Raw genomic sequence first — 15,986 nt, 5'->3', positions numbered from 1 at the left:
CGTCGTCCATAAACGCCCTTTCATTTTCAGCGTGGCTTTCACTGGTGAGGGCGAGAACCTCAGGAGGTCGTCTGAAGTCATGTTAGTGGCCTCTGTCACCTCACCACCAGGGCTACAGCTGCCACCACTCGCACACATCCTGGCCACCCTGCAATTACCCCGACTGTTTTCCTGGGTTGTCCCCCGGGTCTTGGGTTAGGACCCCTGTGGCTGTTTTCATGCCACACAACAGGTGAGTGGTGTGGTTAGGTGGGTGTCCCTGAGCTGGGGCCTGGCCGAGGGCCTGCTTTCACACCCACAAGTCCACTTCTTTTTCTTCACTCCATTCTGGAGGCTCTTGAGTCTAGCCCTCCTGGCTCTCATAGAGGGGTTTTGCAGTAAGATCACAGTTGAAGACCCAGATTATACAGAAGTCTGCTGTTTTAGTCAACTTTTTCACCACTGTGACTAAAAGACCCAACCAGCACAATTGGTTTTTTTTTTTTACAGACACATTTTGATTCATTGTACACAAATGGGGTACAACTTTTCATTTCTATGGTTGTGCACAATATAGATTCACACCATTCATGCAATCATCCGTGTATATATAGGGTAATACTGTTTCATTCTACTGTGTTTCTACCCCACCCCCTCCCACCCCTTTTTCCTCTATACCATCCAAAGTTCCTTCATTCTTCTCTTCCCCCTGCCACCGCCCCCTCATTATATATTGTCATGCACTTATCAGAGAAAACATTCGGCCTTTGGTTTTTTGGACTTAGCCTATTTCACTTAGCATGATATTTTCCAACTTCATCTATTTACCAGCAAATGCCATAATTTTATTATTCTTTACGGCTGAGTAATAGTCCATCATGTATATATACCACAGTTTCTTTATCCATTCGTCAATTGAAGGGCATCTAGGCCCAACCACAATTGTAGAGGAAACGTTTATTTAGGGGCTTACCATTTCAGACTCAGTCCATAGAAGGCTGGCTCCATTCCTCAGGGCTCAAGGTGAGGCAAAACACCACACAGGAATAGTGTGGTAGGGAGAGGTCGCTCACGTGATGATCAGGAGGCAGAGAAACTCCACTTGCCAGATACAAATATGTACCCCAAGCCATGCCTCCAGTGACCCTCCTCCAGCCACACCCTACCTGCCTTCAGTCACCACTCAATCCCATCTGGTGATTAATTCACTGATTGGGTTAAGGTCTCATAACCCACTCATTTCTCCTCTAAACCTTCTTGCATTGTTTCACATGTGAGCTTTTGGGGGACACCTCACAGCCAAACTGTAACACCTGCCATTCCCCAAAAGGAGCAGAGCTGTGCTGATGAGACAGACAGTGGACCCAGTTCACAAAAAGGCCCTATCATGTCCAGGGAGATTTCCTTGGTACCTAGAATCAGTATATATCTCTAACATTACATCTTCTGTTGGGAGATCTGGACCTTCTTTTTAGGTGCCTTGTATCTTCTTTCTGCCAAGAAATTGAGTGTGTGGTGTGTTGCTTGGAGACCTCCTTGGTTGACTACACATAAGCAGGTAATCCATATGTTGAAGGCTCCATTCCCACTTGAGTTTGAGATCCCTCAAGTCCTTTGCCAGGGCCCAAGCAAAGAAATGAGGTCTATCCCTAAACCCCTGGGGGAGGACAGAATTTTCCCATTCACAAACAGAGATACTGGGAAGATGGACAGATGCTGAGGGATTGGAAAGAATGTATCCTTGAGATCCAGCACCATAAACCAAGTAGCACTTCCTGGCATTTGGAGAGCAAGATATAAGGGTCTGCACCTATTGGGTGTTCAGGGGTTGCAACTTAGTTAACAAGTTTGGGTCTTGTACTAGCAGTATTCCCTGCCAGGTTTTAGGACCGGAACATTGGGGTATTACAGGGGAGACTGACAAGATTTAAGAAGTCCATATTGAACTAGCTTATCTATAACAGGTTATAATTCCTTTTGCCTCTTCTTTTAAAGAATATCGTTTTCTATTTGGGTGATGCTCAGGATCCTTCAGGGTCATATGTACTGGGTGAGTGTAAATAGCTTTCCCTGGCCTTGCAGCAAACCAAGCCAAAGGATATACTTGAGAATTAATGTCCTCAAGTACAGGATCACAAATGGCCACAAGGAGTGTCATGTCTGGGGTTTGTATCCCAGTGAAGGAATGCTCCTAGTTTTGCCATTATGTCTTGTCCTAGCAGTGGAAGAAGAGAGCAGGGTATTATTAGAAATTCATGAGTAAAAAGCAAATTATCAAACTGGCAAGGTATGAGAGGGGCAGAGTCTCTTTTTGTTTCTCCCTTCAAGGCCTACCACAAAAGCGGACCTGGAAGAAGCCTTCCCACATAAGCAGGCAGAAAAGAGCAAGTAGCTCCTGTTTCAACCAGGAACTGGATTTGCTTACCCGTAACATCCCAGGCTACCCAGGGCTCCTCAAGAGAGGTGGTGATGTCACGGGGCTTCTGGGGCCACCCTGGGCACCCTTTGCATTTCTCATCCAGGAGTGCCTGGCCACTATGGTCTTGACTGACGAGCCCCTCCTTTGGAACAGGGGCAGTCAATTCCCCAGTGCCAGGGGTCCTCTGGCAAATGGTCCCTCCCCATTTGAAGGGATCCAGTGGTGGCCTTTGGCAGTCTCTTGCCCAGGGCCCTGTGCTTTGGCATTGGAAGTAGGACGTCTTTTCCTGAGGTCCTCTGACATTTCCTCTGGCTGGTGGCTGGGTCTCAGGGTGCTGCCATCGTGTCTGTCTATTCCCACTCCTGTCTACTTTCTCCACGTCCCTCTTGTGGACCACTCTGAAGGCAGAGTCTAGTAATCGGTCTTGCTTGCCAGTGGCCCCATCTGGAGTTTCTGTGACTGTCTCCTGATGTCTGGGGCTGAGTGGCTAAGAAAATGCTGCCAGGAGGACAGTGCCCTCTGTGGAGGAGGGGCTGGTCCTGGGACGTACACGGAAGGCTCTAGCCTGCCACAGAACGAGGCAAGGTTTCCCTTGTTTCCCTGTGTAGTGGCTCTTGATCTATCATGGTTCATTGGTTTTGCATGCCCTTTCTTATCCCTGCCAAGAGGGTGCCCGTCCTCTGGGTTCTCCTCCTCGTTCCTGCGGGGCTCATTTGTTGGGACTGTCTCTGCCTGGGGTGGTTTCCCTCTGGAGTTCAGGCCAAGATTTCATCAGCTTCCTGTGGCTGCCTCAGTGATCCATTCCCTCGCCAGTGGGTGCAGCATGCTGTCAGGATAAACTGAAAGTGTCTCCAGCACAAACCAAAAGCCATGAGTAGGGTCTGAAGCCCCCCGGCAAGTCTGCCTGGTTCTTCAGGGCGTTTACCTAGTCTTTCCTGCACTGTTGGATATCCACCACATTCAAGGGGACTCGCTGCTTCCCGTGCCTCCTGCTCCAGCCACCTCCCTGAGTGGTGCATGAGGGCAGCAGGGCCCTGGGGACCACAGTGAGTCCCCCTGCTGGTATGAGAAGGGCTCAGAAACTCGGGGGAAGGAGGCAGCCTGTGGGTTCCTCCCTGGAAGGATCGTATGGAGGGGTTGCCATAGCTGTTCCCCCTGAGAGGAGAGCAGTGTAACAATGGGTCATCCAGGATGTTGGGATTTGGGGCAGTTTTCATAGGGGTCTCTCATGGGATCTTATCATCACATGGGACTGGGATTTGGACAAGGGCCATGCAGGCTTGGACATAGCAGACTTCTGACCACTTTATCTCCTGCAGAAGAAGTCTAGTTGCAGGATGGTATTATAATTTTGGCTTCCATTCAGAGGTCATTTCTCTGAATATCCTAGCTCATATTGGGACCAAGCATTATTACAATAAAAAATAAGTTTAGTTTTTTTTTTTTTTTTTTTTTTTTTTCCAAATTGTCAGGGTTGCAATGTTTCCAGAGATGGAGGATATATCCAGGCATGGAGTACTGTGGAATGGAGGTGGTCCCTAGTTTTCAGGTCCTGTAACTAGGGCCCTGAATTCCACCCAAGGCATCCCTCTGGGGAATCAGGGACCTTGAGGTTGGGTGTTTCCCAGTCATCGCCATATAAATACCACAATAACCTTTGCAGCCAGATGTCTCTGGCCCTGACGTTAGGTGAACATCACCCCCTTTGAGTTCCTACGACCAGGACCATGAGCTTCCTGTTTACCAATTTGGGGACACAATTTTCCTCTTTTCCTTTTGAATACAGACAATCTTTTGGTTTGGCCATGTAACTCTCTGATGTTTTCTTTTGCTCCTAGCATCTTTGTGATTTTTCTTTTCCTTTTTAAAATTATTATTCTTTTAACAGTGGTGTTTAGTCTCCCTACTCACAGGATCAAAAAAACCCACATGGTCCTATTTATGCAGGGTCACTAAATAGTATCCCTGTTGTCCCTATCTTACCTTTGTAGTTTTATTAAGCCCAGAAAAAGAGACAGTTTTATCTTGCCTGTTTTCTTTTGATAAAGATCAACCACAACTGATTGCTCTGTAACACCCACAACTAATAGCCCCCATCCCTCATGGGGAATTGAGGATAAACATTTATAGAAAAGAGAAGAGGTATTTTGGAGGAGGTGATGACCACGACCAGAGAGAAGTGATTGACAGAGAAGGAGCGGAGTGCACAGGAGGCACAAGAAGGCTGAAAGGGAGTAGAGGCAGAGAGCGCCAGGTTGAGCTGTGACCACTACTCTCCTTTTGAGAAGCCACAGGGTTGGAGTAGCTGTCTGGCTGTACATTGTGCCTGCGTTGGTGAGCCCTGTCTTGTGTCTGGCACAGACCAGTCTAACTGTGGCTCACTACTGGGTCATCCTGCCATGGGAGTCTTCACCCCATGACACCCTAGTGGCTTTCTCAACTGCCTGAATTTGCACGCTGAGAGTGTGGCAGAGAACCAGGAGCTCTGATGGAACATTATGAGCATGTAAAGTTGAGAAGTGGGGGGAGAGCACACAGGCTCATGAGGAGATCGAAGCCAAAAATCCCAGCAAGCCAGGTCGAGCAGTGGCGGGGGCTGAGCATCACCAGAGTCCAGTGAATTCTCAGGGCCTCCTCGCTTCCGGGCTATGGACTTGTCAGTGTTCTGAGCAGAGTGGGGGACTGCAGGTGCTCTTCAGTCTGCACCTGGTCCTGCCAAAGAGCCTGATAGAAAAGAGAAGTAGCCTTAGGATGGTGCAGTGGGGGGAGTCCCTGATAAGCGGCTGCCCTCCTGCTGGCTCGTTGAAGTGTCATTGTTGGGGTGCCAGTTAGGGTCCAGGTCCTTGGTGTTCCAAACAAAGAACTGAGCAAGACACACCAAGTAACAGGCAAAGTTCAGATTTTATTGAAATGGAGGTGATGTGGCACCCCATTAGGCGGAGCAAAATGGGTTGAGAGAGAGGCTTAAGGCCCCAATGTCTGGAAATCAGACTTTCTCTCCTGTGTGAACCATACCGAAGACCTCACCTCACTGGCTCCCACTGGTTACCTGTTAGAAATACCGAGCTGCAGCAAAAACCCGGCTAGCAAACACCTGGGCGACAGTCACCTCCTCTGTCCCTAGCACAGCCCGCCCTTCACCCTGATTGAGGAGCTGGTGATACAATCTATGCAATTAGCTAATTTTAAAATTGGGGACAGCAAATGGGAAGGGCCATAAATAAAATGCCTATGATTGGATCTAATTAAGGCTATGTTCTGGAAATGGACCACCATTCCTTCTATTTCTCATATTACCTAATGATATCTGACTGGAATATTGTCCAATTTCACCCCATCAGATACCCAATTAGAATACGATCCACTCTACACCCATTGGTCATGTTAAAATGCTGAACCTGTGGTGGAAGTTGTCATGGTGGTAAGGCCTCAGTGGTGGGAGTTGCCATGGTGATGGACTTATCCTCCACGTGACATGACTTGTCTTCCTGTCTTGCCCTCCAGCCACATCTTTCTTCTACCCTGCTCCACCATCTTGGTGTCCCTGGGCTCCTACCTTACAGACACTTTTCGTGGCCCTGCCAGGCGATGGAGGAGAGCGGCCTGAGCCCTTGTCTGGAGTCTTGGTTTTCACAGGTCTGGGCTGGGCTGTCCTGGCTGTGGTCCTGTCCTGGGGAAAATGCTCGTCTCTCCCTTTGTCCTTTTGTCCCAGGTCTCGCTGCTTTCTCTCTGTTTGGAAGTAGCCTCTGGCTAGGTGGTCCTTCCCTCCTGCTGCTGGCCCTCGGGCCCCAGAGACCTCACAGCTGCTGTCTGCTCACTCGTAGGAGACCGTGCTCCTCGTGTCTGAGATGTCCCACTCCTGACCTGTCTCACCGTCAGTCCACAGATTTGGATCCTGTTCTCGAAACCCACACAAACAGGGGTGTGCTTGGCAGCTCCTCTGACTTTCAGGGCTGCTCTCTTCTCGCTCCTCCCTGGTACCTAAGCTTGGTTCCAGCAGTGGGGTAAAACATGTTTTGGTGTTGCTGGCGAACACCTGTGACGTGGTTCTCATGCGGCCACTCTGCTGCCCTGCTCTCCCTCCCCTCTCTGTCTTTTCTAGGGTAACTTACTTACAGGAGGCCCCCCAGGGCTGACTACCCTGGAAGCAGCCCAGGAGAAAGCAGGACTGAGCCTGGAGAAGCTGGCAGCCTCAGTCCCCTGAACTCCCCTGCATTCTCCTCTTCCATTCTGTCCTCTGCTTCCTCTGGAGAAGGGCGGGCTCCCTTTGGTGGTCGACTCCTGGCCAAGCCTGACTACCCCCTCACTGTTCTGGTGAGAGTTCCTGGTGGGGACTTGGGAGCAGCGATTCCAGGCCCTTCCTGGAGCTGTGCCAGGGTTGGGGTCTGGGCTTGATCCACCTGTCCAGTTACACACCCACCCATACAGCTGCAGTGCCACATTTGATTGGCCTGAAGACTCTTCCTCTCACCCTGGGCAGAGGGCTAGGAATGCCTTTTTCTGTTTGCTCTCACTCTGGGCAGCCAGCGGGTAGAGTCTAGGGCTTCTGTCGTAGCCGCTCTCTAAAGAAGGGGGAGTGAGAGAGTGGTCTGGGGGCCATCGTGGACCAGCCCACCGTAGGTGTGTGGGCTGAAGGCGCCGCCTGGCCTCAAGGCCTCGCTCTGGGACCCGTCTGCCTGGTCAAGCTGACCTGGCTCTGCCCTGTGTGTCTCTTCTAGAATAATGTCCACTGCATTTTTGTCAGAAACCTCTGGCTTTTGAGCTCGTGCTTTTTGGTGAATCTGCTTTGGGTTTACATGCGTAAGTTGACACATTTTTGTCTGTTTTGTTTAGTCTAATTGGAGGCCACTGTCAGTTTTTTCCTTATTATCTTCACTCAAAAAGCAGTTACTCAAGGGTTAACCCAGCCAGTCCAATGGAGAAGCAGGTGTTCCAAGATCAGCTCTCCAGCTCATTTTTTAAAAAATTTTGAAACTACATTTAAAAAAAAATACATTTAAAAAAAAAAGTAACAGGGACTGGCTTTTAAAAGTTCTTCACCTGAAGTATTTGGTTAAAGACATACAAGTAAAAATCTCTGATTTAGACTAGCAGTTTACAAATCTGATAGGTCTATATTACTGTGTTGCTCTGTCTTAGGAGTTAAATTTAGACATAAAGATTATATGATCCGGTGTGTGTGTCTGTTTCCATGTGCTACATGGGCATACATGATGTGTTTATGTGACAAAATCCTCATAAGTTCTGTTTAAATTGGCTGGTAAATAGGTGAGCACTTGCATAAATCAAAAGTGTGAAATTGACCTAGATAACTTTAAGTTCACACAATCCAAGTAAATCTGATACAAGTAAGTTAATTTCAGTTTGCTAATAGTGATGCTAAGGATGTCCTCAGAATGGCCTGCCACCTTTCTGCCCAGCGTTTGGCCAGCCAGGAGTATATTTGCCTCTGTCAGGTATTTACGATGCAGTATCTCGTTTGTTTGTTATTTCCACAATCCCAGAGTGCTGGGGACTCAAACCCGGGCTTCCAGCATGAGAGGCAGGCACTCTACGAGGTGGGCTATATGGCCTGCACTACGATGCAGTATCTCTTGCTGGGTTTCAGGCACAGCATGGGTTTTGACAGAAACAACTTAAAAAGGTGACTACATTTGTCTGATATCTTGATTTTTATGGGTATTCTAAAATTAACTGTTAAAACAAATTAGGTAAGTGTAAATAAGATAAATGCTTATAAGAATGCTCTCTATATTAAGTCTAAAAACTATAAGATAGAGATAAGACATCTGACTCATTTGTAAGTAGTCTAAAATACTAAACATCAGTTGCTAAACATACATCCATGTACTCTTGGCTTCTTAAAATTTACAAAAATAACATTCTGGTCTATTAAATGTGTTTGCATAAATTGTTGGTATATAAAAAAAAACAGTTCAAGATAGTTTTCTTCCTGGGTCTTCACTAAAAAACAGTGTTACTGAGAGTCAGAGGTGCTAGTTAACACCTGTAATAGGTTACTAAGTTTGGAGAGGTCAGTTAACACCTGTAACTGATAGGGACAGGCAGATGCGAGTGGGGGGAACAGGTTCAGGGGTGATTCCATAGCATGGGCGCACTGTGCTGACCCCACACACTCTCTTTCCAAGGAGCAATTTACGTGCAGCCTTGCCTGGCCTACGTGGACAGGATAGGTCACATTCCTCAGCAAACTACCTGTGATCTCCTGGAGAAATGCAGGTCCAAAAGAATATTAAGAGGAACCCAAGTTACTCTGAAGGGGGAGATCTTTGTGACCCTTCTCACAGACCAGATTCCAAAGAAACTCGGGGAGATAAGGATAATTCCTCCTAACCATAAAATCTCTAAGAATCTGGTTAAAAGAATCCAGTTAGAACTGTCAGCATGGGACAAAGAGACCTAGAGTTGCCATGGCAGTGAAGATTTGAAAGTCTATCACCTACTCTCAGTGAACAGTCAAGAGACTGACTTGAGCAGGACTCTGGAAACTTCCCTGGGACCCCAATAAAACTGGAGTGCAGGAGAGGCATGCTATCCCTCTCCTCTCACTCTCTCCCTGAGAGTGTCCCCTTTCCCCTTTCTGATCCCTTCAATAAGGGATGACTGCTACTCTGAAGGACACTTCTGAAATCCTTGATTGTGAGAATCGGGGTTTGACAGGGTGGTTCATGCTGCCTCCATTTCCCAGAAGGTCCCGGCCCACATTGGGAGTTCTCTCTCCTCACTTAAGTAAATCCTACTTCATTCACGCTTCCCTTTTGTTATGCCTGTGAATTTTATTCTTCAAACTGACAAGACAAGATCCCAGAAGGAAACTGGTGAGGCCTGCAGCCTGCAGACCCCAACTGCCAGCAGGAGCGGAGAATCTGGCTCCTCTCCAAACTCCGGTTTCCTAACTAGGTTACTGAGAGTCGGGGCTAGTTCATGTGTGATCACACATGCAAAGAAAGTAAGCTGTGTTTTCATTCTTTTTTAAAAAGAATTGTTCTCATACTTTAAAAAAATCTTTTTAGTTGTCGACGGACCTTTGTTCTTACTTATTTATACGCAGTGCTGAGACTCAAACCCAGTGCCTCACACGTGCGTGCGAGGCAAGCGTGCCACCACTGTGCCACAACCCCTCACCTGTGTTTTTATTCTTAATTATAAAAAGGCAGGAAGTATTCTGAGAAAAAAGTAGTTCTGTCTAAATTTTAAAAAATAGGAAGATTATTTCAAAATGTAAACTTAAAAAAATAAGACATAAAGTGTGGGATACTGGTCCCCCATGTGGTGTGTCCCTCTGGCTTGGTGGGATCCCCCCCCCCCCGCCCCTGTAAGGTCTTAACTCTCCAGATTCTTTCTGGATGCAGTGTTGGTTTCTACAGCTCTGGATCCAAGAACCAGAGTTCGGTAACAAGGTCACCAATCACGCTGGATTGGGCCTACTCTAACAACCCCCAAGTACAAGCACATTCGGAGGCAAAATTCGGAGGCTTGAACACAGTGACTCCACCCAGGACACAGATGTCACAGATTCCTGGGGTGGAACAGGTTCAGGAGAAGCTGCCGGCCTGCAATGTGGGCACTACCTTAGGCCAGGCCCAGCAAGAGTTAGGGGCAAGGCCTTCCTTGCTGTGGCCCTGCTTTATCCTGGGCTTTCCTTGCTGCTGAGGCAGCACTGGTCTTTTCAGGTGTGCAGGGACATTCAAACTTCTGCATTCACAGGTTTACCTGCCTTTTTGGGCAAGCTGTTGACTCTATTTTTCTTTATAGCCCATTTTAAGAAACGTTATCCTTTCTTAAATCTAAAAAAAATATTTTTTAGTTGTTGATGGACCTTATTTTATTTATTTATGTGGTGCTAGGGATCGAACCCAGTGCCTCACACATGCTAGGCAAGTGCTCTACCACTGAGCTGCAGCCCAGCACAGGAAAGTTATCCTTTGTCTGTTTTATTTGTTGTAAATGTTTTTGCTCCAGACACAGGGGGCATGCCTGTAATTCCTATGGCTCAGGAGGCTGAGGCAGGAGGATCACAAGTTCAAAGCCAGCCTCAGCAACTTTGTGAGGTCCTAAGCAACTTAGCAAGACCCTGTGTCAAAATAAAAAATAAAAAGGGCTGTGGGATGTGGCTTAGTGGTTAAGTGCCCCTGGATGAAATCCCTGGTACCATATATATGTATATGTATATATATATTTTTTTTCCTCCAAGATTGTCATATGTTTCTAATTTATGGTGTAAATTTTTTCACATTGTTTTCTGTCGTCACAGAAAATCTCTTATGCCTTTGGTTTTCTTGTTAAAACATGCCTTCCACTCTTCAAAATTATAGATGGCTTCTGCACTTGCTTCTAATACTTGGACGTTTTTACTTTAAATACTTCAATGTTTGTAATACATCGTATGCTTTTACAGCAGTTCAGGTTAACTGGAAAACTGGTCAGGAAGTACATCTTTCCCGGTGTTGTTAAAGCCTTCCTCACATGGGTGCGCAGGCTGGCTCTCCGTGTGTGGCCTGGGGACGCGGACCCCGCACACGTGTCCACACGGCGCTACATGGAGGAGGCTATGCTCTGCCTGCTTACCCATCCCGCCCCACTGGCGACCCCGACCTTCCCGCCATCTCTGTCGTTCTGCCTTTCTTGAGTGCCAGAGCTGGAATCAGCCTGAGCTCTTCTGACTGGCTTTTTCACTTGGCAACATCGCTTCTTTTCCCGTGTCCTTTCATGGCTCAGTAGCTCCTTTCTTTTTTCACTGGTAACAGTCCATGGTCTGGATGGTCCAGGGTTTATCCATTCACTGAATGGAGGACATTCTGGTGGTGTAGACACTGAGAATTAAGAGTGGAGCTGCTAGACATCTCTGTGGGTGTCAGTGTGGACATAAGTTTTCCACTCTTTTGGTGCCAGAGCTTCTGGCCAGTGTTCAGCCGTGGGCTAGGGATGTGGCTCGGTGGTAGGACATTCACCTACAGCACGACGCCCTGGGCTCGGTCTCCAGCACCGCAGACAAGCATGCACGTCTGGTTTCCGCGAAAAACCCTCACACTGTCTTCCAAAGGGCTGGCCATTCACCCCACCCATACGGGGAGGCGCCGGGGAGGGAACCGGGTCCTCACAAGCCAGGCAAATGCTCTACCCCCAGCCACATCCCCCGCTCTGCTCTTTTTTTTTTTTTTTTTTTTTTTTTTTTTTTATCTTCAGACAGGGGCTCACTAAGCTGCCCAGGCTGGCCTCGAACTCGCGATCCTTCCGCCTCAGTCTCCCCAGCAGCGGGCCACAGCTTGTGAGCTCGGGCTGGCCGCGCCACTGGGATTCCCACCAGTGTGATGAACGTCCCCGCGGCTCACACCCTCTGGGTCTGCGGTGGCGTCGGTGTGCACCGACTGGCCTCAGCGGCCTGGGGCTCGGTGCCCCGGCTTCCTCCCGTCCAGGGGGCGGAAGCAGCCAGCCCAGCCGCCCAGGTTTGGAGAAGGCACGGACGAGCCTCGGTGCCGCCCGCCGGGAACGCGCACCACCCCGGAAGCGCAGCGGCCGCTCTAGCCTCCTGCCCTCACTGACCAGTCCTGCGGGGAGTCGCTGGAGCCAGGGAGCCGCTGGAGCCCTGGCGCCCCGAGGCAGGATGGGCAAACTCGAACCTCAGGCAAGGGACATTTTAGTAACTGGCCTTGCACATTGAAACATGACAACGAAATGCATGCGGAGAAAGGCATAGCTAGGGAGGGACACGGTTGGGACAAATGGCAAAATCTGCGAGCTACGACTTAGACGATTGTGTTTTCTCCATAGTGAACTTGCTTTTCCTCCCCCGCCCGTGGGGGGGGAGGTGTGAGGCTGTGGTACCGGGAACTGAACTCAGAAGTGCTCAACCACTGAATCACATCCTCAGCCCTTCTTAATTTTGAGGCAGGATCTCCCTAACTTGCTCAGGCTGGCCTCGAACTTGAGGTCCTGCTGGCTCAGCCCCCCGGTGGGTCGCTGTGTTTACAGGCAAGAGCCAACACGCCAGAATTTCCTGCTTTTGATCATTGTTCTGCAGTAAGGTAGAAGAGTGTCCTTATGTCCAGGAAACACAGTAACGTATTTAGGGGTCCAGGGGCACGATGTCCCCAACCTAATCCCAGATGGCTCTGAAAAAAACAGGCGCACAGAGACACAAAACCCCGCGAAATGCACGCTGTGTCTGAATGCATGGCATATGGGAGTTCCTGGTACTATTCTTGCAAATTTCTCCAACTTGGAAATTATATGGTGGGGGGACCCGAAAACCTCCCCCGGGGGTCGAGAAGAAAGCCCTTTCTCTTTCCCAGGCTCTCCCACCACAGACCTGGCCAGTCGAGTCACCACTACTCAGCTTCCCCTGAGCAACTGTCCACGCCAGAGCTACTGGTCATTGACGTCCTCTACCCTTTCGGGTTCTTGGCGGAGGTCCGCGGTCTGTAGAGGGACTCTGAATTCCAGTGGACACACAGGGGGAGAAGGCATCAAGCTCCCTTGTAGCTTGAAAATCAGACACGCATGAGTAGCCCCTGTGCCCGCCGCAAACGCTAGAGCAGTGGAACAGGCAGATGCCAGTGTGTGGGGGTCACACGTTTATTAATACCTGCACGCAGCGAGTAGGCGTCCTGCTGTGCCTCCCCCTCCCTGGGACCTCAATGTCCTTTCTCGGGGTGGGGGGGTCAGTCTCACCCAGCGCCTTCTGCAGCAGCGTCGGCGTTCACGTCCGACTGTGGGGTGAGAGGAGCGGGATCCCGAAAGGGACTCGAGGGAAGCTTGGGGTTGAACTTTGCAGAGGGGAGAGTGTCCTGTGAGGCCGCAGGCAAGGAGTGCGTAGAGATCCGAGACCCCTCACGTGACCTCGCCAGCGACAAGGTCCTGGAGCTCGCTGACGACAGGGTCAGAGATGCGACCCGGGAACCGGGTCGCGACGGAATCAGAGAGGAGACCCGGGAACCCGGGCGGGACGGGGTCAGGGACCGGGCCCGGGAGCCCGGGCGGGACGGGGTCAGGGAAAAGGCCCCTAACCCCGCCTTCGAAGTGGCCAGGGAAGGGACCACAGAAGGTACCCGGGAAGGCGCACGAGACGTTACAGACTGCGGCCGGGAGGCTACGCGTGACGAGCCCACCGATGGGGCCTGGGAGGCAGTGCGCGACCGGACCGTGGAGGTCCGGGAAGCCCCGCGCGCCGGGCCCACGGGGGTGACGGCGTTTGATTCCGGGCGCGGGGTGGTTTGGGATGAGATGGGCGGCTGCCAGAGCGGCGGGCCGGCGGCGCCCCTGCGCAGCCAGCCGTGCACGCGTGCCAGGTCCCGCGTATCCTCGTGCTCACGACGCAGCTGCTCACGCTGCTGCAGCAGCTGGTGCCGCATGTCGTGCAGCAGCTGGGCCCTGCTGAGAAGCCGTAACAGCTCCTGCCTCAGGCGCCCATTATCGGCTTTGATGGCCTGCGTGTGCGTGATGAGCGCGCGCGCCGCCTCCCTCTCCGCGCGCCGCGTCAGAGACTGCACACGTTGGCGAGCCTCACGCTCAAAGGCTGCCTTGTCCTCCAGAAAGCGCCGCTTCACGCGGTGGAGCAGCTGCGTGTGCTCCACGCGCATATGCAGCAGCTCGCGTTCCAGCATCCGGATCCGTGCCAGCTGCTCCAGCTGCAGCTCCTGTGGCAGGAGCGCAGGTCAGAACAGGGGCGCGTAACGCGCCCGCCCCGACCAGCAGTAGCCCCGCCCCACGTCCCGTCCGCTGGCGCACACGTACTGGCCTTGTAAGGCTGCAGCTCCTGCACCTGCCGCGCCATCTGCGCTGCACGCGCCTGCATCTCCAGCAGCTGCGCGCGCACCCCATCCTCGCGCCCTCTGTAGAGCGACGCCAGCCCTGCCCGCTGCCAGTGGATCTGCGCCAGATCCACGCGGTTCTGTTGGTCTAGCCGCAGCACGGCGTTGGCGCAGCGCTGAGCACGTGCGTTCACATAACTGGCGTAAAATCGGTTCTCTTCGCGCAAGCGCCCTGCGTCGCGGTCCAGAAAGGTGTTTTCCTGTAGCACCTGGTCGACCCGCACCTCACAGGCCTCCAGCTGTTCTGAGAGCAAAGTGTATTCGCGTTGCAGGTACTGCGCGCGTTCCGACAGCTGCGGCTCTGCACTCTCACTTGCGGCACCCTGCCGGCGCCCGAAGCTCAGCCCGCGCTTCTTCTTGGGCGCCATGGGTTAGGGCCTGGAGCAGAAGGACTCTTGAGGGCAGTACTCGCTCCCGCAGCTCAGTCCCTCTCTTTCCCAACCCGGAAAATTCTAGGCCCCTGGTCCATGGATGGAATGCCTCCTAGGGTCATGAAGTTCGAGGAGGCAGAATCGGGGTCACAGCAGCATTGCCATCCGGTACTCGTGGGCTCCCTCGGTCCTTGGTTGTCTGTGGGCGTGGGTCCAACGTTAGTAATGTTGATATTCAGCCGGCAATCTCTATGGAGACAGAATTCAGCCGCCCTCCCCATCCCGCTCGTTGCTTGGGCAACAGCTGGACTCTGATTCCCCGCAGCTCCCTCTCCTAAGTCGCTGCGTGACAGCCTGTGCCCAGCAGAGGCTGGAGCAGAGGTAGGGATAGAAGTAGAAGTGGAAGAGGTTTAGACAGGCAGGAGTTCGGCTTCAGGACCCACCGCACGTGCCAGGAACTTCAGCCTCTGTGCACCACTGGGCTCTTCCTCCAGGTTCCCTCCCTGCAGCCTGGAGCAAGCTCTTCCCACCTGGGCCTCTCTGCCTCCAGGACAGAGCAGCTTTTCATCTCTCAGGGAACCCTTGCCTTTGAGGCCCGCATGCATGGGAGTGGGGCCACCGGGAGGTGTTAGTCCATTCAGATGCTGTCCCCTGTAGACAGATGGCCAATCTGCTTCTCTCAGGGAGTCCTAAACCCACCGCAGGGCACCTACAAACTCATCTCCTGGGTCTGCACCCCTCAGCTTCCCTTCCTGGAAGGTATAAAGGATACACTGGGGATGGTTAGGCTGCTCCACTGTTTGCCATTGACTCTGGAAACACCATCATTACTTGATTCGATCTTAACTAGAAAATGTGAGGGGCGCTTCTGTGCTTGGAGGAGCCCTGGGAAATTGCCAGCACCCAGCTTCCCATCCCCTTAGAGCCTGGGGAGAGTGTGCTGGTACCACCACCTGTGTCCCGCCTCATGCAGTGGAAGGTCTGCTCAGGTTTGTCCAATTTCCTGGGAATGGGCAGATTCAAAGATCCTCGGAATGCAAGTTTATGAGCAACAGGGTTTAGTACAATCACACTTGAGTGAAGATTTGTATTGATAACTCAGGTTGATTTTAAAATCTTGACAATTCACATCACTGAGCTTGTTTTAATTAGCTCCATCAGTTGGAGAGATGTGGCAGGGCCTCATAAAATCATGAAAACAATTGAGGCATTTTTCTACTTGTTAAAAGGGTATTTTATAAGTAAAAATAAAATGATGCAAACTGAAAAAAAAAAAAAAAACAGGTTTTGTTTTCAGTGCTGAGAACTGAACATGCTAGGCAAGTGTGCTACTACTGAGCTACAGCCCTTGCTCCAGAATCTGTTTTTTGTTGTTTTGGTTTTTTT

General features: G+C 51.0%; 1 protein-coding gene across 1 annotated transcript; it reads right to left on the bottom strand.

Annotated features, from left to right (window-relative positions):
- Positions 1-12,784: 12,784 nt before the first annotated feature.
- On the bottom strand, positions 12,785-14,597 carry Ccdc166 (coiled-coil domain containing 166). Its single transcript, XM_047565463.1, has 4 exons — positions 14,157-14,597; positions 13,597-14,055; positions 13,091-13,494; positions 12,785-12,851 (listed from the first exon to the last, which is right to left on the bottom strand). Exons 1-4 carry the CDS (start codon positions 14,595-14,597, stop codon positions 12,785-12,787), a joined length of 1,371 nt encoding a protein of 456 aa, XP_047421419.1.
- Between the last annotated feature and the right edge of the window lie 1,389 nt (positions 14,598-15,986).

This window comes from Sciurus carolinensis, chromosome 1 (genome assembly GCF_902686445.1).
Source record: "Sciurus carolinensis chromosome 1, mSciCar1.2, whole genome shotgun sequence".
Taxonomy (NCBI): domain Eukaryota; kingdom Metazoa; phylum Chordata; class Mammalia; order Rodentia; family Sciuridae; genus Sciurus; species Sciurus carolinensis.
Note: the sequence above shows the minus strand (reverse complement) of the source record. Positions and strands in the feature narration are given on the sequence as shown.

Bases quoted from the DNA above. Each gene is read 5' to 3' on its own strand.
- Ccdc166 (XM_047565463.1), bottom strand. From the start codon at position 14,597: ATGGCGCCCAAGAAGAAGCGCGGGCTGAGCTTCGGGCGCCGGCAGGGT. The intron at 14,056-14,156 runs GCCAGTACGTGT...CTCCTGCCACAG, and splicing joins AGGAGCTGCAGCCTTACAAG to GAGCTGCAGCTGGAGCAGCT. The intron at 13,495-13,596 runs GTGGGCCCGGCG...TCCCGGCCGCAG, and splicing joins AATCAAACGCCGTCACCCCC to TCTGTAACGTCTCGTGCGCC.